The sequence below is a fragment of the Motacilla alba genome, chromosome 26 (assembly GCF_015832195.1).
Source record: "Motacilla alba alba isolate MOTALB_02 chromosome 26, Motacilla_alba_V1.0_pri, whole genome shotgun sequence".
In the NCBI taxonomy this organism is placed as follows: domain Eukaryota; kingdom Metazoa; phylum Chordata; class Aves; order Passeriformes; family Motacillidae; genus Motacilla; species Motacilla alba.
In genome coordinates, this window is record NC_052041.1 from 395,009 (window position 1) to 415,730 (window position 20,722).

A 20,722-nucleotide genomic window follows, 5' to 3' on the forward strand; every position below is an offset into this window, starting at 1 on the left:
ATAACTGAAGCAGTGATGAAGGACTCTACTCTGTATCTTTTCAAAGAGCTGTGTGCAAATCTTCTCTCTTAAAAGCCCCCAAGCAACCATTGATCTGGCTTTTGACTAAACAAATTGATTTCTGTGAGGAAGAAGCAACCATGAAACTTCCTGTGGCTCTGGGCTGACTGAAAAGTGAGGGGTGCAGGGGCTGGGCCTATGAGAAGTGTGGTCTGACCAGAAGGAACCTGGCTGGAGGTTTAATTGAACACGTGGCACCCTGGGGAGGTGCAGAGGAGGTGCTGCAGGGCAGGGGAGCAGCTGTGCAGATACAGTCCCTGGACTGAGCTTTGCTGCTTATCAGATATCAGCTCCTCAATCCTACTGCACATCACATCTGGTCCCGAGCAGGAGGAACAGTACTGGTCCATGTAGAATGTTCAGTGAAGCTCCCGAATGAGAGAGAGTTCTGCCATCTCAGTTTGGACTTGGTGGTCTTTGAGCTCTCGGTGGGTCCCTTCCAGCTCAGAATATCCAGTGATTCTGTGACCCCACATGACCCTGGTGTAGCTGCCCAGAAGGAGTTTCTTGTCACTCTGTAAATCACCGCTAAGGACATCTGCCCCAACCTTGGATCTCTGTTGGAGGCTCTTCATCTTGACTTCAAACACATTTGGGACAGCTTCTGCCTCACAGTTCCCCTTTCCACCCCTGCTGAACTTCTGTTGATGCCACAGGTAAGTTTTGAAGTTAAGTTGGTTTATTACAGATAAAAGGCAAGAAAAATGTGCTGTCCCTGTGCTCCTGGGGCTGCCATGACAGCAAAGACTGAGCTGTGTTGTGGTTGTGGTGCAGGAGAGGCAGGACTGGGTCGGGGGTGGGGTTGTGTGTAAGGGCTGCAGGGGCTCCATCCCCAAGGAAGCTGCTCCAGGGCAGTGGGGGACAACAATCTTTTTTTTGCCGAGGGGTTAAACACAACTGAATTTGGGGACAGGTGGTGAAGCTCAGGCAGTGAAACGTGGTCGGGCTGCAGTTTCTGGTTGTCTTGGAGAGAGGTGGCTGCTTACTTAGAGCCTAGGTCTGGTTGTACTTCAGGCTGTTTCCTGCTATGTTCCCTGAAAACTCCCTCATGATGATGCCACGGCCACATGCCTGGTGATTGCTGTTGATGCAGGGTCTGGAGGGTGGGAGCAGAGGGGTTTGGCTCCTGGCTCAGGCTTCTGGCAGGAGCATGGAGCAGGCTGGTGACTGTGTGTGGCTGTGCCCTTACCTGTGGGGAGCTGCTCGGGATGAGCGGGGCTGGGAAGGGCAGCCTGGGCCCTGCTCTGGCTCCTGTGCAGAGCGACAGAACAGCTCCCAGGGCTGTGTGTTCCTGCCATCTGGCAAAGCAGGAATACCTTCTGATCAGGCATATGGCAAATCCAGGGAGCAAAGGTGCTTGGCAGCTCCAGAACTCCCTGGCTGATCCTGGGCGGTGCAGCCGGAGCGGGTGGCACAGGCTGTGACGGCAGGAAGCAGGTGGATGGGATGTTTCCTGCTACCAACAGACTTGCTGGATTCAAATATAGATACTTAGATACAGATGCCCCTAAGCCAGAGGTGCCCCTCCCAGGCCAGGTTTTTTGTAGGCTGAAATGTATAAAATGTACAAGAACAATTCTCAGTCTTTTCCTTTTCAAAGCTCCCAGTGATCCTGGTGCTGGAGCTGTGCTGATCAGCAGTGCTGGCAGCAATTGGGAACTTCTTCTGATCCATGTTGGGAGGATGGGGAGTGGCAGGGATGCTGTGGAGGGGGAGTTCTGCCTCTCTGTAGAGCTGCAGGTGCAGGTGTTCCCCTTGGTCCTTACCCAGAGCATCAGACCGTGAACCCTGGGCTGAGGTTTGCTCGGTGAGGGAGTGACACCAAAGCTCAGCCCCGAGCAGGGGATTTCCACCGTGACCCCTGAGCCCAGCCTCTCTTGAAGATTGATTGCCAAAAGTCCTCTTCGGTGTCCTCCAGGGTGGGATGCAGTGAGCGCACAGGCAGGAGTGGCTGTGGTTTGGTGTCACCCGTTTCTGTAGGACACGGCTCAGAGGGGTCCTCGGTGGTGTGGAAATGGAACCCCAGATCAGCATCACCGTGGCTCTCCCTGTGCTCTCCCTGCTGTGTGAGGCCCCGTTCTACCTTTGCTTTGTCCTGCTCCTAAATAATGGAAGAGCTGTAAACAGATCCTGCCAGGCTCTCTGGTTTCCTAGGGGAGACAGGAAGACTTGGCCACAACCCTCACCCTACTTCTGTCCTTGTCAGGGATCTGGTGTCCAACAGGAGCTGAGCTGGGTAAGGCAAGGCCTGTGGGCTTGGGGAAGAGGGCTAGGCCCTGCTGTGGGTCCCCTTGTGCCTGTCCCATCGCGGTCCCTCCGCTCTGGCCTCAGCTGGGAGAGCTGGTCCTCCCTGGCCTTCTGAGCTGGGTGTGCCTGTGCAGCCACAGGGCCCTCTCAGAGCAGCCTTTGCACCTGGGGATTCTCTTTCTTCTTCAGCTTATTCTAAAAGCAAGCAAAAATGTACCTTTTAGCCTCATTTCAGCCACCTCGCTGTTTCCCCTGGTCAAATATTTTGGTGAGCAGAGCATGTTTGGGTTTGGGACCAGAGGGAGGTTTGAGAGCAGCCTTTGGTGCCAGGTTCTGGTTGGTTCCTGGGCACTGGGGCTATGCTGTGGCACTCACAGGGTGGCAGGTGGAGGGACCCTTTTTCAGCCCCCAAAAACCATTTGGGACTTGCTCCATAGCACAAAGGGGGACTGGATGAACTGGCTCAGGCTGGGCTTGTGGCACTTGCTTTGAGGGCAAGAGGACCTAGGATGTTTGCCTGGGCACCAGGAGCTGTGGTCTAGCTGGATTCCTTTCCTGCTCCAGGCCCGCTCCTGGATGTCCCTGGAGAGGATCAATTCCTGCCCTAGTACTGCACCCCGAAGCAGCCTGTGAGGACCAGCGGGGAATTTGGTGGCTCTCCTGCTCCCCTTGGCAGTGCTGGCTGTTCTATTGGCAGGGCTCTGCACCCTGAGCTTTGGGGACCCAGGGCTGTGCTGGGTGTCACAGCCCTCCCCCTCTTCCTTTCTGCAGGGGCAGGAAGGACCAGATTTCCTTCCTGTGCAGGGGTGGGGGTCAGGCAGCTGTGGTGAGAAAAGCCCTCCCTCTCCTGCAACTGCTGCCAAGCCCCACAGTCTTTCCCACCCTGGGCCACTGAGCAGCAAAGCTCTGCTGGGCTGCACCATCCCAGCTGCCTTGGCCTTCCTGGAGTCCTCCAACCCCTGCCGTGGGAATCCCAGACTGCCTTGGCTCCGGTGCACGTGGGGTGTCCCCACTGAGCCCCTGGGACCCCACTGGGACAGAGCCACTGCCATCCCACCACAGGAATGTAAGGATTTAAACCCAAAAGATGTAGTACAAGCGAAAGCCAGTGGATCCAGGGGCCTGGGGACATCACTTCCACCTTCCCAGCACCATCACCTGCTTCCTACTCTACCTTCTCTCTCTCACAGAAGTGTTCCAAGCTCCATGTGCTCCCCCTGGAGCAGCTGGGGCTGGAAGTTGTCATGGGGGATTTGTAGAAGATGGAGCCTGGCAAGAGATGCGAGGTCTCTCTGACGGTAGGAGAGGTCTAGGCAGCAAGGAGAGAAGGGAAGTGGGATCCACACTTCTGTGTGAATAAATAGGGTGGAGGAAGGGGAAGGGGTTTCCTCTCCATTAGGCTGCTGTGGGAAGGAGCTGATCTGGTTGGGAGCTGGGGACAAGCAATGCCATTGATGACTCATGGATGCTCCAGTGCCATGCTCCTGCTCCGGGTCTGGAGGAGGGAAGCAGTGGGAGAAAAGGCTTGGAGGGTGGAAGAGCTGAAAGCAAACCAGGCCATGGAAGGGCCCTACGTGGCCCACGTTGGTTCACTGGGATCAGAAGGGGCTTCAGAAGGGGCTTCATTCCCAGCCCAGTGCGATGCCCAATGCTCCAGTGAGGAGCTGGAGTGTGTGTGGGGGAGCTGTGGTGTCCTGGGGCTACATCCCAGGTGGGATCCAGGTTCTGCCCTGGCCCAGGGTGCCAGGCGTGCAGTTCTGGCTCTGCAGCCCCAAAGGTTTTTGCCACCTCAGCACAAGACTGGAAAATAAATGGGCAAAAAGCTGTGCCAGCTCCATGTCACCAACTCCTGGCTCGGTGCAGTGTCAGGTTCGTGCCAGAGTTTGGGATGCTGGGGCTTGGCAAGAGCCCCCAGCGGGGGTTGCTGCTGCCCGGGGGACTGGAGCTGCCTGCGAGGATGGGCTCGGTGGGACACAGCTGATGCCATCCTGGGATGCCCGTCCGTGAGGCTGTCGCAGGTCGCCACCGACCTGGCCGGTTCCACGAAGCTCCTGGGACTGAGGCCGCCGGCGGACGCTCCTCCTCTGCGGGAGGCAGGCAAGGACTCGGGGTGGGGCTTTGCCGAGCGAGAATCCAGAGTCCGGCCAGCCCGGGGAAGTTGCCAGGGCCGAGCACCCCGGAGAGGCGAGGCTGCCGCCCACCCGTGAGTCTCTGCCCTCGGCGGGTGCGTGCAGAGCGGGGCTGGCCAGGAGCCGTCTCCTGCTGCCGTGGGGAGCCGGGGGGGAGAGCAGGGGGCCGGGCTGGGGGTTCCCCAGCTGTCAGCGCTGGGGACAGGATTGGTATAAGTGTCCCTCCCTGCAGGGACCTCCCTGTGCTGTGGGACACCTGAGCTGACCGAAAGCTTTGGCCCCCGGAGCCGTGTGCTTCTAGAACAGGGCATTTCCCCTCCTTTGTCCCTGTGGGACAACCCCTGGAGCAGAGACACTCAGGTACTGTGGGGCCAGACCCTGGCCTGACTCCCCGGGGGCTCAGGAGCCCCCATCCTCCAGAGCCCCGAATGGCCACGATTTGCCCGTGGGGGCCGTTGTGCTGCCACAATTTGCAGTGTCCCCCACCCATTTCTGGTGCTGGGTTCCATCCCCGCCCTTTCCGTCCCGGGGACCCTCAGGGCGGGGCACTGAGCTGTGCTGCAGAAGAGCTGGTGTTTACCGTGCTGGGCGACACAGCCTTTGTCTGTGCCTCAGTTTCCCGCAGCACGGAAAGGCACTCCTGGCAGTGGGAAGGAAGCCCTGGCCGTTCCCTTCTCCTTGTGCAACCAGCCCTGCTCTCCCCAGTGCCGGCGGAAGCAGCTGGAGCTGCCTGCACACCGGGAGCTTCCTCGGAGCCTCGTGGGACTGAGGCTGGGAATGCACTGTTCCTTCCCCCTGCCCTGGACTGAGGCTGAGCTCCAAGCAAGTGGCTCTGAGCTCCTCCTGGCCAAAGTCCCCACAGTGGGGTGGCTTTTGGGGACATCTGCAGTGGGGTGCTGGGCTGTGGGAAAGGTGCGTGAGGTGCTTGGAGCAGAGTGTGGGGACAGTGATACTCTCTGGAGGCACTTTAAGCTGGAGCAGGAGGATGCTGCAGCCCTGGTTGTGCCCACTAAACCAGGGCTGCTTTGTTCCTCCATGGAGGCATAAATCCAGAGCCCAATTAGGGGGCTAATTATGGGGCTGCACTCGTTACCTCTGTTCTGTAACCCCTGTTCCCCATGGGCTGCCTGCTCCTTGGGTGAAGCTGCTCCTGTGAGAGCTGGGAATGCTCAGCAGCATCTTGTTTTCCACACAGGATGGGCTGTTGGCAGCCAGACATTCCCCTGCAGCCAGAAAAACCTTTGGCCACCCAGAGTGGCCAAATGCCCAGCCTGGCATGTGGCCAGGCTTCGCCCTTCCCAGCTCACCTGGTTGTAGATCCCGGAGGTCCAGGCTTGGAAATCCACATCCAGGGTGGCATCAGGGTGTGATGTCCCTGTGGCTTGGACAGATCCCTAAATGCTGCTCCCCCCTGAGATGGTGAGGTCCCCCATGTCTCCAGAGCTGTAAGGGAGGGAGAGGCCACACTCTCTGCTGGGACCTGGACAGAAATTTTGAGCAGCTCCAGGAGCTGGTTGTCTCTTCTGCGAGTCAGCCCTGCCCTGCCAGGGAGCGCGGCTCTCTGGCTCCGAGTGTTTATCTCCGAGGGAGCAGCCGTGTCCCTGGGCGGGGTCAGTGCTGCAAGGGCGAAGTGTCTGCGGATGGGATTGGGGGCACCTGCTGGGCACCAGCCTCTTGGGGAGCTGACAACCCCTCCAAAGGACTCCTGGGCACAAAAACGAGGGTTCTCCTTAAAATAAGCCCAGCACACGCTTCAGGGCAGCGGCCCCAGAGGTGCTGTGCTCCATTCTGTGGGGCCCGCGGGTGGGCTCAGAGCATCCCTTGCACAGTGGTGGTTGGGGCAGGAAAGTGTTTAGGACGCCACCCTAGGAAACCCAGCCTTGGTGTGGGAAGGCTTAGGAGGACTTTTCTTCCGTGTTGCATTCAAAGCTGCTTTGACCAAGCCAAGTCACTGTAAACAGTTTGGATGGGCTCAGGCTCAGGGTGTCTGCCCCATCAGGCTGGGCACTTGCCCAGGCTCAGCTGCTTCTCTTCCAGGGCAGCACTGTCATATTTATAATGGAAAAAACCCAGGCAAACACAGGAGCCTTTTAGCCTCCTGCCACACCTCCACTACAGGGTACAATATCTGAAGGTCACTGCAACTTGCTTGAAGGTGACACTGTCCCCTCAGGGATGCTTTTCTTGTCCTACCAAGCAGGGGACAGGGCTGGGACAGGGCGAGCTGGTGCCTGCCTGGAGGAAAGTGGGGAGCTGCTTCCTCCTCACAGTGCTGGAAGAGCAGCCTGGGCCCATTTGAGACCTGAGTGTTTCCCAGGGCTTGGTGACAAATCCTGGGGCGCTGGTGACTGGTTGTAGGATGTCCCCATGACCTGAAAGTTTTTTCTGAGGCCCTGTCACCGCATTTCTTCTGCGTCCAGCTCCGGGGTGCTGCTTGGCGTGTCCCAGGGCAGCCGAGGTGTCCTGGGGCTGGTTTGGGGGGATTTTGTACCTGCTGATTTTGTCCTGGTCAGGTTGGGGTGTCCCTGTCCCTGCCTGCCCAAGGGGGATGGTGCACAAGTGTACCCTGATGCCCCATGGCTGCCCGCAGGTGTGCACCTGTGGGTGCTTGGGGCAGGGGGTCAGTCCCAGGGGTGTATCCGGGTGCTGTCCCACTGTCCTGTCCAGGGGGTGGTGGCTTTCCCCAGGCTGTGCCCTGACATGTCCCCTCTCCCCAGACCTCAGCCAGCAGGGGCCATGCGATGCTCTCTGAAACGCTCCCTCACGGTTCTGCTCGCTGCCTCCTTCCTCCTCCTCCTCCTCCTCCTCCATGGGGGCAGCCGGCAGGAACAGGATCCCCTGGAGGTGAGTCCCCAACCAGTGACATCCCACTGGAGAGGCTAGTGAAGCGTCCTCTATCCCTTCCTGCCCCACATGACCCCCAGCCTCAGCTCTGCTCTCTTCCCTGCCCCGTGTCACCTCCAACCCCAAGCTCTGCCTTCTCCTCTCCCTGGGGTTGCCCTGGGCAGCTGGACCCCCCCTGAATGCAAGAGTTGGGAGGGCAGGACAGGGACTCCCCTTCACTTCTGGGTCCTCCTCTTGTCATCCCCCCTTGCTGCATGGTGCTCTGGGGCGTGACCTGTTGCCTGTGGCTCCCATGCAGGTGCAGCTCAGGGGCCTGGCTCCCAGCACGATCCTGCAGCTGCTGCAGCCGGAGGGAGCCCAGCACATCCTCAGAGACACAGCTGAGCTCTCTGCACTGCACAACATCTCCTACCAGCTCCTCGCTGGCTCCCCAGCTCCCCAAAAAAGTGAGTGGTCCTGGACCCTCTGGGTATGCACAGCTGGGTGTGCACAGCTGCACATCCCAGCACTGATGTGCCCCCTGAGTGCTGCTGGGGCAGGGAGGGGCTGTGTCCTGCTCTGCTTTATTGGGTGGGGACCTGCCCACAACCTCCACAGCCTTCACTGCTCGCTCTGGGGATGGAGGAGTTGGGGAAGCTCCACGTGCTCCACACAGGGTCCAAGTTTCTGCACCTTGGGACTGGGGTGACTGCAGGTGTTTTCGGCTTCCAAGACCTGTCTTTGGGGGGTTGCTGAGATCCCATCTCCCTGGGGTTGAGGTTCCAGTGGAGATGGTGAGCTGGACCACTGGAACAACCCCACAGTATAGGAGGAGTGGGCCAAGCTCTTGGACAGGTGCACAAGAAGAAATTCCCATGCAAACCCTGTGGGAAGGAGCTCAGGGCAACCTGAGCTGGAGGCTGTGCTGGAACCAGCACAGGAATGGTGCTGTCCCAACCATCAGCAAGAGAAGCTGAATCAAGGCAGCTACTGCTTGGGCCATGGGGAGGACACAAGGTGCCTGATCCCAGTGTGGCTGCATCTCCATGAGGTGTGGAGTGGGGAACGCTTCCAGGATGTGCAGCCATACCAATAAGCCATTCCTGCCCTATAGACTCTCTCTGCACTGTTACTTGCCTGGGTATGGCTTTTTAGATGTTTTTCAGGAATATTTCTTCAGTGGAACCCCTGCCTCCTCAGTCTGCCTCTTGCTGCCATTTGGGCCAATTCTGGGCCCCTCCTGAGACACTGAAGGCTTCAGCTTCAGGAAGGAGCCACTGGCCTTAGACATGGAGTTACAAACAGCACTGACCCTGCAAGATGGCCATGAGGTTTTTGGATCCCTTCCATTACGTCTTGAAGGGAAGAAGATGTGGTGATCCCAGGTCACCCCTCTGCCTGTTCATGCCTTTCCTTTGCCTTGCAGAATTCCTGGCAGTGGGAATGGCGTCTGTGCAGAGGCCACGTGGTTTCTACCTCCTGGCCACCCTCCAGTCCCTCTTCAGCCAGTCCACGGAGGAGGAGCTGCAGGAGATGGTGGTGGTGGTGCACCTGGCTGACACTGATCCTGGCTGGAACGTGCGTGTTGCTGCCACCATCACCCAGAAGTTTGCTCGCCACATCCTCATGGGCCAGCTCCTGCTCATCCATGCTCCCCCTGAGTTCTACCCCACCCTGGAAGGCCTGAAGAGGAACTTCAACGATGCAGAGGAGCGGGTGAGGTTCCGCTCCAAGCAGAATGTGGACTACGCCTTCCTGCTCGCCTTCGCTGCCAACCTCTCCTCCTACTACCTGATGATCGAGGATGACGTGTGGAGCGCCAGGTCCTTCCTGACGGCCATCCGCAGGGCACTGGCTTCCCAGGAGGGCTCCAACTGGGCCACCCTCGAATTCTCCAAGCTGGGCTACATCGGAAAGCTCTACCGCTCCAGTGACCTTCCTCGCCTGGCTCAGTTCCTCCTCCTCTTCTACCAGGAAATGCCCTGTGACTGGCTGCTGGTCCACTTCCGCCAGCTGCTCACCCAGAAGGACGTGATCCGCTTCAAGCCATCTCTCTTCCAGCACATGGGCCTCTACTCCTCCTTCCAGGGCACCGTCAACCGGCTGAAGGATGAAGATTTCCAGGCCGATGCCTTGGACCTCCCAGACAACCCGCCAGCATCCCTGTACACCAGCATGTCCATCTTTGAGAACTATGAGCCCCTCAAGGCCTACAGCTCGGCACAGGGGTACTTTTGGGGCAAAGACCCAGCAGCTGGCAGTACTTTTTCCATCGTGTTTCAGCAGCCAGCCCGAGTCAGCCGTGTCCGGGTGCGCACGGGCTCCGTGGAGCGCCCAGGCGATTTCCTGCGCGCAGGGCTGCTGGAGCTGGGCCAGCGCCGCGACCGCAGCCGGGACTGCTCCTCCTACGTGCCTGTGGGCTCCTTCGAGAAGGGGACCCTGGAGCAGCGGGGCCTGGAGAGGGTCCTGCCTGGGCCCGTGGAGTGCGTGAGGATCCGGGTGACCCAGGACCAGAGCGAGTGGCTCATCATCCAGAGCATCGACATCTGGACCACAGCAGGCATTTGAGCCTAACACCTGTGGCAGGATGTCAAAGCATCTGGATTCGGTTCCTTTATTTTTCACATTGCCTTTTCGGATAAGAAATTAAGTTATTGGCTCTCACTGCTCCATGTCTGGAGAGATGGGAACCACCTGTGGGCTGTGGATGGGTCTAGGAGCAGGCCCCATCTGAATGTACCTTCTGGAGGATGCCCCAATGAGCCAGGGAGGGGCCACAGGAAAGGGAAGGGGCTTGGGAATTCAAGGTTGAGCAGTAGAAAACCTTTCCTCCTGGGGAGGATGATGTATAGGACAAAGCTGATCAGTTAATTATCAAACCAATAATTAATCAGGCAGTGGTATTTTCTGGAGCCTCTCCCCACCTTACCTGCTATAAGTTTCCTAACTTTTTCCAAAACTCTCGATTTCTAATTCCCTCCTCTCTGATCCCATTTCCTAGCTGCTCCTGGAGGGATCAGGGCAAAGTCTGGGGGTGCTGCTCACCAAACCCTTACCTTGCAGGCTCAGCAGGTTCGTGGCAGCAGCAAGCTCCCGCTGGTGCCCGGCCCTTTCCCGGTGTTCATCAGGGGCGACGGCCACCAGATGGACCCATCGGCCCGGCCCCGGGCAGCGCCTCCCACCAGCACTGCTTGTTGCCGCCCTCGAAGGGAAAAAAACAGTTCCCAGGGACCTCACTTCATGTTTTTGCAGGGTTCACAGGGAGCGGGAAGGACATGCAAGATGGGGCTTCTAGAAAGGCAACGACGGCACAGAATTGAGCTCCAGGGAACGGAGATAAGCCGAGGAAAATGTGACCTTGGTATAATGTGAAGCTCCGGTCCTTTTTAGCCCAGTGGGGTACTGAAAGGTAACTGGGGCACACAAGGAATCCCAAAAGCTGCCGTTTGGGTTTGTCTGGCAGGGTCAGCTTGGAGGGCTGGATGCTCCACTAGCAGCTGTGGGCCCCAGCACGCAGGGCAGTGACTGGCACCTCTCCCAGTTAGGCTTTTAGCAACAATTTCTCAACTTCCTGCAAAGGAAGAACTCCAGTCTGCTCAGCCGTCCCATGGGATAGCCCAGAGAACTCACTAGCCTGTGCCAAGCAGGACTCTGGTCTGCCCATGTTCCAAGCCTAGCTCTCCTGGAGCAGGACAGTCACTGTCAGCAGGGAGCAGTGCCACTCCTGCAGTGCCATAACCACAGCTCTGGTTTGAAGTGGCATCAGCTCACCTGCTGGGCACTGGCAGGCAGATGGAGAGCCCCAGACCTGGCATGATGGGGTTTTTCCCCTGAAAAAGAAGCCACTCAGGTAGTAGATCTTTGCATTTAATATGGAGGTGCTACACCATAAACTCCAAATGTTCTCAGTGGGATCAATACACACAGCAGAACCACTGCAGCTTCCTCCACACAGCCCGAGTCCTGCCAGAGCTCTTGGAGTGTTCCGAGTGGCACAAGTGCCCACTTCCCAGGGCCCTGACATGTGTTTCCAGTGCTCCACGACAGCCTTTGCCCCAGTTCTCTTGGACACAAATGCTGCTGCCCACTGTGGGAGAACACCAAGAGTCACCCGTGTGGGTACAAATCAAGAGGTTTCACCCCAGGAAATTTTTATCTAATGGTAAAGCTCCAACAGATAAAAACGCAAATCAGCTTTTTACCTGTTGGACTCTTACTGATGTAGGTACTAACAGGTTTTGTGATATTCACATGCCCAGAAGCAAGCTGCAGTCTCAGTTATGCTGGTGTAAACCTGGACAGAGTCCAGAGGTATGGAAATCTCTCCATTTACATCAGGATAAGCAGAAGCAGCAGTGCGCACTGGCAGAAACTCCCTCCCCTTTGTTCCTGTGCTGTTCCTGTGTGGCTCAGCACCACAATGCCCAAGGACCATCAGTGCACACTAGAGGAGGAGGAGGTGGCTGCTGCATCCTGGAGAAACATCACATAATTTATCCCACATCAAAATTCTCCCACTATTTTTATCCCAGGAGGACTCAGCCAGCTCGCAGTGCTCTGCTCCCAGCCCCTGTCCCTGCTGGGGTGGGCTGATGGAGTCCCATGTTCAGCTGAGCTCCACGTGGCAGCCAGGGCCCAGGGGCCAGCGTGGCTGGGCAGGGGAAGGGCAGGGGACACGGCCGGAGAAGACTTCGGGGCTGCTGCTCCCTCTGGAGACGATGAATCAGGGAGGGCTGGAGGTTCCATTCCAACGCCGGGGTGTCCTGATGCGGCAGGGCCCGGCAGGGCCTAGCTCAGCATCTTGTGCCGGTCGAACACCGTCTTCCTCTGCTCCTGCACCTGCCGCTTCCAGCGCTGCTGTGCCCCCTCCACACGCTCCAGCACTGTGTTGGCCCTGGCGCCAGCCAGGCTGGGCACTGCGGCCAGGGAGTGAGCGTCCTGCAAGGAAAGGAATGGGGCTGGAGACCAGGCAGTGCCCAGCCTGAGCACAGAGAGAGGCAGCTGAAAGAACAGCTGCCTCTTTTCGGGGAGAAACTGCACCTGAAAGAACAGTTCAAGGTTTGAGTTGTTCTGATGAAAAACCTCCTTTTCAGAGCTCCTCAACACCAGCCACCAAGTCCTTGCTCTTGGGGACCACCCACAACTTCAGATAAAAGTTCCTAGCAGAGGAACTGCACAAAGTGTAGAGCTCTGCTGGAAACCCACTCTTGGAATCTGCAAGGAGCCACAGTGCTGAGGTGAACCACATCCCCCCACTAAAACCAGGCTGACGATGGATGGAGATCCATCATCAATCAGGAACAAGGTCTATCCCAGAGGACTTAGTCCAGCATACTGGGGTGAGATAAATCTCACTTAACACCAGGCATTTACCATGTGCACCTGGGTCTGGATCTGAATTACTGCTGCAGAGCAAGGTGCAAAATCCTCATGACTTTGAGATACAATTCATCTTCTCCTGCAGGACTTCCTTTTTCAGCAGAGGGAGGCAATGGATGGACTGTGGACACTGGAGCAGCTGCTCCTCACATCCGAGTATGAAGGAATTGGGTTGAATAGTTTATCCTCACAACAAAGCACAAATAGGACAATCCAACCCAGTGCTGCAACTGCATGAATTTTATGCAGCAAGAAATTTTTCCTCCCCCCAAACTGGTGTGTGACCAAGAGAGAAAGAGGGAGAGAGTGGCTCTTTCTTTGCTACTCGGTCTTAATCATTTTGTCCATAGTTTGTACACCAGTGTCCCACAAAAAGATGGGGTTTGAATGAAATTGTGCTCTGAGCGAACCGCAACAGAGGAGCACAAGGATACAACCCAGGGCCCAGCCCCAGAGCAGGATCAAACAGCTCCTCATAGGCTGATGTTTTAAGTGTCTAGAAGATGTTTTAGCCAACACTTAAGCCCATCCTCCCCTGGAAGCTCAGCAACACAAAACTCTACCTGGGCTACTGCACAAACAGGATCTGTTTGACTTTTTTTCCCCTCTAGATGGACAAACCAAATTCAGCCAGCTGCTACAAAGTCTCCTCTGCCTCTGAGGGCAGAGCTTGCCTTGGGGTCCTTACACAGATCTCTGAATATTCCTTGTGCTTCTGCATGATGTGCAGAGATCTAAATGTTCACCTGTGTAAGTGTCCCCAAAGCAGCAATGCTGGTCCCTCGGTGGATCAGAGGAGACAAGCGGGTCACTGTTTCCCTATCCCCCTGCCCCCTCACCTCGCTGTCCTCCTCATTGTGCAGGGGCTGGGTGTAGGGGTCTGGCTTGCGGATCAGGGGGTCCACGAGCACCAGGAACGCCATGTAGAGCAGCAGGGCCCCCACCACCGACAGGTAGATGATGATGATCACCTGCAGTTGAGGACAGTGTAGGGGGAAAGGATAAGCAGTGTAGATAACAAGCACCACAGAGGTCAGGAAGGTCTTTGCAGCTGCCTCTGATGTGTGATCTCTTGTGCTCATTTTGCTCACAAGAGTCTCTTGCTCTTGCCAGGAGGCCGAGGTTGTGCCATCACTGCACAAACTGTACTGATGGTCTCACTGTGCCAACTGAGGGCATGTTCTGCACATAAGGGACAACAAGATGGGGCCCTGGTCAGAGATGCTTGGCACTCTAGTCACACTTGTCCACATCCCCAGCAAGAAGACTGGGCTCCCACACAGCTCCTCACTACCAGGAATGTCCCTGTCTCAGACATGGAATTACAGAAGTCACAGACTCCCTGAATCACTGAGTGAGGTTGGAGAACATGTCTGAGATCACGGAGTCCAACCTGTGACCAATCCCCACCTTGTCTCCCTGCCCAGAGCACTCAGTGCCACATCCAGTTGTTCCTTGAACACCTCCAGGGACAGTGATTCCCTGGGCAACCACTTCCAGTATCCAACACCCTTTTTGTGAAGAAATTCTTCCTAATGTCCAACCTAAACCTCCCCTGGTGCAGCTTAAGACCATGTCTTCTTGTCCTGTCGCTAGCTGCCTGGGAGAAGAGGCCAACCCCCACCTGGCTACAGCCATCTTTCAGAGAGTTGTAGAGTGAGCCCCTGGCATTGCCACCATGTACTCACTGTGACAGTTTTCTTTCTTAAAGAAAACTTTCTGGGCTCTTCTCCAGGAACCTACCAGTGTGGCAGTGCCGGCTGCTGTGGCACGGCAGGGGGCAGGGCACAGGCAGTAACTGCAGTCACCCTGGGCTTGTGTGGTACAGCAGGGTGCAGGACATGGGCAGGGGCCTGAGCTCAGGTACCTTGATGGTGGTGGTGCTGCGCTCCTCGTACTTGCACTCACAGAGCAGGCAATAGGCCTCCACGTCATTCCCGGGCACTGGCATGGGCTCCACCACGTGCAGACAGTTGCTGCAGCACAAACAAACCGCAATCAGCAGCAGCACAAGGTGAAACCAGTGCTCTGTGCAAGGACACTGGGGTGACTTTGTCTGTGTCCCAGCTTTCCAGTCAGGCTGATAACAGTGATCTGGTGTTAAGAGCTCCCCTCACAGCCTAGCTGCTCAAAGTCCCTGGGATAGATTGTCCCAGCACCTTTGGCAGTGATCTGGTCCAGGTGGAAGGGATTGGAGGGCACATCATACATCTGCCAAGAGCGGTGGGTAAACGTATCATCCCAAATTCCTCAATTTCTGTTTAAAAAAATGTCCCTGACCTGGGATGAACATCACCCACCAAAGCAGCTCCCTCTGCAAACATACAGGCAGGGAATCCGTTCCTCAGCATCAGCTGGGAACTCCAGAGCTTGCCTGTCACGGACTGCCCCTGAGGCTGCTCACTCACTCACCAGTCCTTCTGGGACACATTCTTGTTGTAGATGTGCCCGCTGATGTTCCGGTACGGGGGGCAGATGCACTTGCAGCGAATGTCCTCAGAGCTCTGCAGGATACAGGAGCCATGTGAAGGAGGGGACGCACTGTGTCCCCTCACACCCCACCTCTGCTGTGCCCCACACGTGGCTTGGTGTCACCCACCTTGCTGGCCTGTGCTGGGGGACACAGGACACAGCTCAGCAGCACCAGCAGCAGCACGGGGCTCACAGAGTTTCGGGAGCTCTGGGTAAACATCCTGGGAGCCTGAGGGAACAAAATTCACATCCAGGATAGAGCATCTCAGCTGAATGCAGCCGCAACGAGGTACTCAAGAGATTTTTTTTGGCCCACTTGCCTCTGTTTTGCCCAGGAAGAAATTTGTTCCTGAATCACAGCTGATGCCAGCCAGAAACTCTTGGAAAGAACATAGATCCCAACAATGCTCCTGTCAGAAGAGCTTCCACCCTGTACAACCCCACATCTATATTACACCAGCCCTGCAAAAGTATTGCTGATTTCCTTACAACTGGACTTGCAGAAGACCTCCTGTTCATCTCTTACTACCCTGGAGCCCAGCCACACATATTTTGGTGCTGACAGTTTTGCTCACAAAAAGATGCAGAACTAGGTGCAAGAGTGAGCTAAAGCAGAACACTGGGGCCTCCCTGCTGCACTGTCATGAGTAGTAAATCATCCACTGTCTGACACTCAAAGTCTTGCTGCTGAAGGGAATTATGTATTTTCCTGTCATGAGCTATGGGAAAGGGGTGGAATTTTCCTAAGTATTCGAAACCAATTCCTAAACCTCCTTTATCTCAAGATACCTGTTCAGCAAATCCTGATTTTAAAATTACTTCAAGCTGGTAGCTTGTTGAATTCATTAATGCCTTTTGCTACATATCACAGAATGGTCTGGGCTGGAAGGGGCCCAAAGATTATCTCCTTCCAACCCCCGTGTGTTGGATAAAGTTGTTCCAGATGTGTGTGCTTCCATAAATCCGTAAGAATATGAATTTATTCCCTGTGCCACAAAAGGAAAGTTTGCCTTGGTCAGGCTGGCGTTCACCCTCAGAGAGAAAACATGGAACAGGTATTGGGGGACCTTGGGACAGCAGGGAAGAGCTGTTTCAGCAGAGGAAGGGGAAGGGAATTTACACCTTCATTAATCAGCAGGTACTTATACTCCATCACCTGACCTGATTCCATTGGGATTTAAATCACTGCAATATTCCATCCCCTTTGCTTTATCTTATGTCACCACCTTAAATTCACATAATGGATTACAAACACCAAGTTCCTTGGTTCTTTATCTAAACAAAACACCAGCAACTTCTGACAAGCTGCCGGACCTCCAAAAGCATTCCAGTCCTATCACCTCATCCCATGATTTATTAAGGTTTTGCACTACAGCTTCAAAAATCTGCTCAAACAATGATCCTTTCCAGGGAGACTCCCCTGTACATCAGGGGTTCAGATCTTCATCACGGATCTGGGGAACAGGACTGATCTGAGCTACCCAGTGCACGTTCCCCATTTTAAGTGGGTCTGGCCTTTTGTCTGAATTTTTAACACAACAGTGGGGCATGTACCATTGCTGGACATGCAATGCCCAACTCTCAGCTGAGTTCAGAATATCTGAACAACTCATAAATGTCACTTTTAAAAATAGGAGGGGAAAACACGTGATCTGTTATACCATAAACAAAAAATTAGAACCTGGGCAGAGTTCACGCACCATGAACTGCAGAACACCCTCAACCACACAAAAAATAATTAAAGCATATTTATCTCCAATATATTTGACAGCAAAGGGATACATGCACACATGCCTTAGAGCTATTTTTTCCAGACCATCAGCCCAGGCCACAGCAACCATGCAGCCAAAACCAGCTGCATATGGACCAAAACCCGCCAGCACAGTAAGCACCACAGAGGGTGCACGGTTGAGGTGAAGTTCTCGGGGCCTGTGAGTGTGGCAGCTCCCAGGATGAGCTCCCACAAAAGGCTGTCCAAAGCACGGCTGCACACAACCTCCCCCTCTTCTCCCTGGGATTGCCCAGAAATCATCTTTAACATCCCCATCCCTGGAAGTGTCCAAGGCCAGGCTGCACGGGGCTTGGAGCAGCCTGGTCTCGTGGTCCTCGCCCAAAGCAGGAGCTGCACGGGATGAGCTTTATGGTCCCTTCCCACCCAAACCATTCTGGGACGATTCTGTGAACATCACATGGAGCGCTTCTAAGACTCCAGCCCGTTTCCCTCCCCGGACCTGTGCTCGAACCACCCCAGACACCGACCCGGACCCAGGGCAGGGCCGGACCCCTCAATTCCCGCCAAGGGCCCGGATGCCCCTCAGCCCTCCAGGGGCTTCCACCGCCTGGTCCCACCCGGGATGCCTCTGGCAGCGCAGGCCACGGCCGCCCCGCGAGCCCCGGGTCCCGCACAGCCCCGCACGGTCCCGCACCGGGAGCGGAGAGGGGAGCAGGGCCCGGGCCCAAGGCTCTCCGGCCCCGGCACAGCCGCCCGGCCACAGCCGCGCCACGGCTGCCCCTTACCTGCCCCTTACCTGCCCCTTACCTGCCCCTTACCTGCCCCTCGCTCCGGCCCCAGCGCGGCCCCGCCCTCAGGCCCGGCCACGCCCTCCCCGCGTGCCCATTTGGCCATGGAGCGCACCGCCCAGTGACGGACAGCTCCGCTGGCCAATCGCAGGGCAGGCAGCCCGGACGGGCAGGCGGCGCCGGCAGTGCTGTGGGCGGAGGGGCCTTGGGCGGACATGGCGCGGGCAGCTCCCGCCTGGCTGCCCGGGGCAGCGCCGCTTCGTCCTCGGGCTGGGACGCGGGACAGCCCCGCTCCTTCTCAGCCCCTTCTCACCTCACATCCCCGTCCTCCCTTTACACCCGGCTCTCCCGTCATGGCCCCTCTTCTCTCACAGTCCGTGTTTTCCCCTCACACCTCACTCTCCCGTCGTGGCCCTGCTCTCCCCTCACACCGACGGTGGTCCTGTGTCTATCAGAGGGAAAAGCCCGGGCCACAGTGATGCCCTTGCTTCTGTTTTTGGCTGATTTGTGGTTATAGATTTTATCAGTGATCCTTCAGTTTCAAAGGCTTCGGTCTTGCTAGGAACCTCTTGTGTTTGAGACTTGTGACTCATTTTAAAAGCCTGTTCCTTGTGCCAAGAGGAACACTGTGATTTTCCAAGGCCACAGGGTCAGGTGTTTGCCCAGATAACGTTCTTCAGGGGTGGTTGTTGCAGTACCTCGGGTACACTTTCTGTGCACTCTTGAGGTGCGCAAATACCCCCAAGCCTCGGCTTTGCTGCGGTGGCCGCTCCCAGGAGGCTCCATTCAGAGCTGGAGGGATTGAGGGTGTCAGGAAAATTCCACAAACGCCGGAGGTTTATGTCCAAAAAGGAGAGAGAGGAGTCCTGCACCTTTATTCGAATGAATGGAGAGAGTCCACCGGGGCACACACCCACAGGGTTTTCTCTCCCGAAGTTTTGGAGGGCACAGCCTCCTTTTATCCCAAACTCGCGGCTGCATGTTGCCTTTTCCTTTCCCCACTGGCCAAGGTACTAGGAAGGTACAGCCTGCCTGAACTACCTACCACATGAACCCTTTGAACCCGTGATTTTACCCCAAAGTTCAGGCTTGTGCAGACACTTGTCTGTTTTAGAAGCCAAGCTGTCTGGGCTCTGCAACAAACCTCCTGCCCAAACTTAGTAGATACATTAAGACCCATTTCAAAGAAACTAACACCCATACCTTCACCCATCAAATTGTTTCTAAAGACATTAGCTTTCCTCTCAAGGGGCTTACCTGCTTCTCTGGGACTGTGCTGCTTTACCTGGTGCAGATTTACCTGGTCTGTGCTGCTGGATAAAGTCAGGACCTAATTTTTTTCAGGTGAAAAAAAATCCCTTGTTAGAAGAAGGAGAGACCCAAACCCCTGGTTTAACTTCTAGAAATAGAATCACAAAATCAAATAGGTTAGGAAAGACCTCTGAGATCATTGTGTCCAACCTGTGCCTGACCCCCACCTTGTCCTCCAGTCCAGAGCACTCAATGCCATGTCCAGGCATTCCTTGGACACCTCCAGGAATGGGGACCCCACCACCTGGAGTCCCTGGGCAGTCCCTTCCAATACCTGACCACCCTCTCCATGGAGAAAGTCCTCTGGATGTCCAACCTGAACCTTTTCTGGTACAATTTCATGCCATTTCCTCCTATCCTGTCCCTGTTTCCTGGGAGCAGAGCGCAACCCCCACCCTAGCTGTCCCCTCCTGTCAGGAGCTGTGCAGAGCCACAAAGTCTCCCCTGAGCTTCCTTTCCTCCAGGCTGAGCCCTTTTCCCAGCTCCCTCAGCTGCTCCTGGTGCTCCAGAGCCTTCCCCAGCTCCCTTCCCAGCTCCATTCCCAGCTCTGGACTCTCTTCAACCCCTTGATGTCCTTCCTGAACTCACCTGCCATGGACCCCTCGTGGGAGGGTGTTTCCAGTCCTGACAGAGTTTGCTCCTTTGATGAAAATAAAAATGAAAATAATAAGGTGAGATATATTCAGCCAGAAATAGGTGTAGATCAGAGGGTAAATGTCTGTTTGGCAGATAGTTCTGTCTCTACGACAGGTTTAACTTTCTAGAAATGAGTAAATAATTGAGATTGCTTGTTTTAGGGCTTGTAGAAAGTGTAAGTTGCGGAGACTGCTAGGTTTTAAAATGCCCCACACTGTTCCATGCCCCTGGCATAGGAATTACTGATGTAAAGGTGCTTCCATAGAGTCATAAAGTCATGGGGTGGTTTCAGTAGGGAGGGACCTCAAAACTCATCCCATCCCACCCCCTTCCCTGGGCAGGGACACCTTCCACTATCCCAGGTTGCTCCAAGCCCTGTCCAGCCTGGCCTCGGACACCTCCAGGGATGGGGCAGCCACAGCTTTTCTGGGCAACCTTTGCCAGGGCCTCCCCACACTCACAGGGAAGAATTTTTTTCTATTACTTCATCGGTTTAGATGAAGTAAGGTTTTGGATGAACTAAGTTGTATTTTGGACTGTTTTGTGACACCGCTATTCTAATGGTTCTGTCCTGGCTGTCTCCTGCCTCCCTGGCAATGTCAATCTTCCTGCCCCCTCCCCTGTTCCCCCAGGAGCCATTGTATCTCTCCCCTAGTCCCTCCCTTGTACCCTGTCTGTCACTTGCCAACCCCTCCTCTTTCTCCAGAAACTTCTGCCCAGGGCGTTGAGTGATTGGTACAAGGGCCAGGGCCGCTCCCCTAAGTTATCCCCATTGGCATCACCATTGTCAATCTTCCCCCCTCCCCACGCCCCCTGTTTCACTATTGGCCAGTGAGCAAACCCCTCCTGTTTCCTCCCCTCTTTATAGTCCCCTGCACAGCCCAGTCTGGGCTCTTTGGTTGGTTGGTGTGCTTGGGGGTCACAGTAAACCTGGATTTGCCCCCAGCCAGAGTCCACTCTCTTCTGTTCTGCCAGTGCTGCACTAGAGACTCGTCCTGTTGAGGCGAAAGCCTTAGACACCCTTCTGATCCCGCGAGGACGAGGAGGGTGTCCCCTGCTGCTAGCGGTGTCGGCACTAGCCAGCACACACCCAAAGAGGTGTGCACAGACACCGCTTCATAAACCTTCTCTCTGTCAGTTTAAAG

General features: G+C 55.9%; 2 protein-coding genes across 5 annotated transcripts; one reads left to right on the forward strand and one right to left on the reverse strand.

Annotated features, from left to right (window-relative positions):
• Positions 1-4,285: 4,285 nt before the first annotated feature.
• LOC119711816 (alpha-1,6-mannosyl-glycoprotein 4-beta-N-acetylglucosaminyltransferase-like) lies at positions 4,286-10,954 on the forward strand. Its single transcript, XM_038162395.1, is given in 5 exon segments — positions 4,286-4,465; positions 4,467-4,510; positions 7,154-7,280; positions 7,579-7,726; positions 8,686-10,954. Coding segments are annotated over 5 exon segments (1,626 nt in total). The 5' UTR covers positions 4,286-4,300; the 3' UTR covers positions 9,828-10,954.
• Positions 10,955-11,110: 156 nt separating this feature from the next.
• Positions 11,111-17,711, reverse strand: TMEM9 (transmembrane protein 9). Of its 4 annotated transcripts, none has more exons than XM_038162403.1 (6): positions 17,650-17,711; positions 15,238-15,339; positions 15,051-15,142; positions 14,506-14,614; positions 13,478-13,609; positions 11,111-12,197 (listed from the first exon to the last, which is right to left on the reverse strand). In XM_038162403.1, the coding sequence occupies exons 2-6, from the start codon at positions 15,328-15,330 to the stop codon at positions 12,048-12,050; spliced, it is 576 nt and encodes a 191-aa protein (XP_038018331.1). In that variant the 5' UTR covers positions 15,331-15,339; positions 17,650-17,711; the 3' UTR covers positions 11,111-12,047. The 4 variants fall into 4 exon arrangements, with proteins under 4 accessions (XP_038018331.1, XP_038018329.1, XP_038018332.1 ...); XM_038162401.1 differs by having other exon boundaries at positions 13,385-13,609; XM_038162404.1 differs by having other exon boundaries at positions 17,661-17,697.
• Between the last annotated feature and the right edge of the window lie 3,011 nt (positions 17,712-20,722).

Bases quoted from the DNA above. Each gene is read 5' to 3' on its own strand.
- TMEM9 (XM_038162401.1), bottom strand. From the start codon at position 15,330: ATGTTTACCCAGAGCTCCCGAAACTCTGTGAGCCCCGTGCTGCTGCTG. The intron at 14,615-15,050 runs GTGAGTGAGTGA...TTTGTGCTGCAG, and splicing joins AATGTGTCCCAGAAGGACTG to CAACTGTCTGCACGTGGTGG. The intron at 12,198-13,384 runs GTGAACATTTAG...CTTTCCTTGCAG, and splicing joins CTTTGGGGACACTTACACAG to GACGCTCACTCCCTGGCCGC.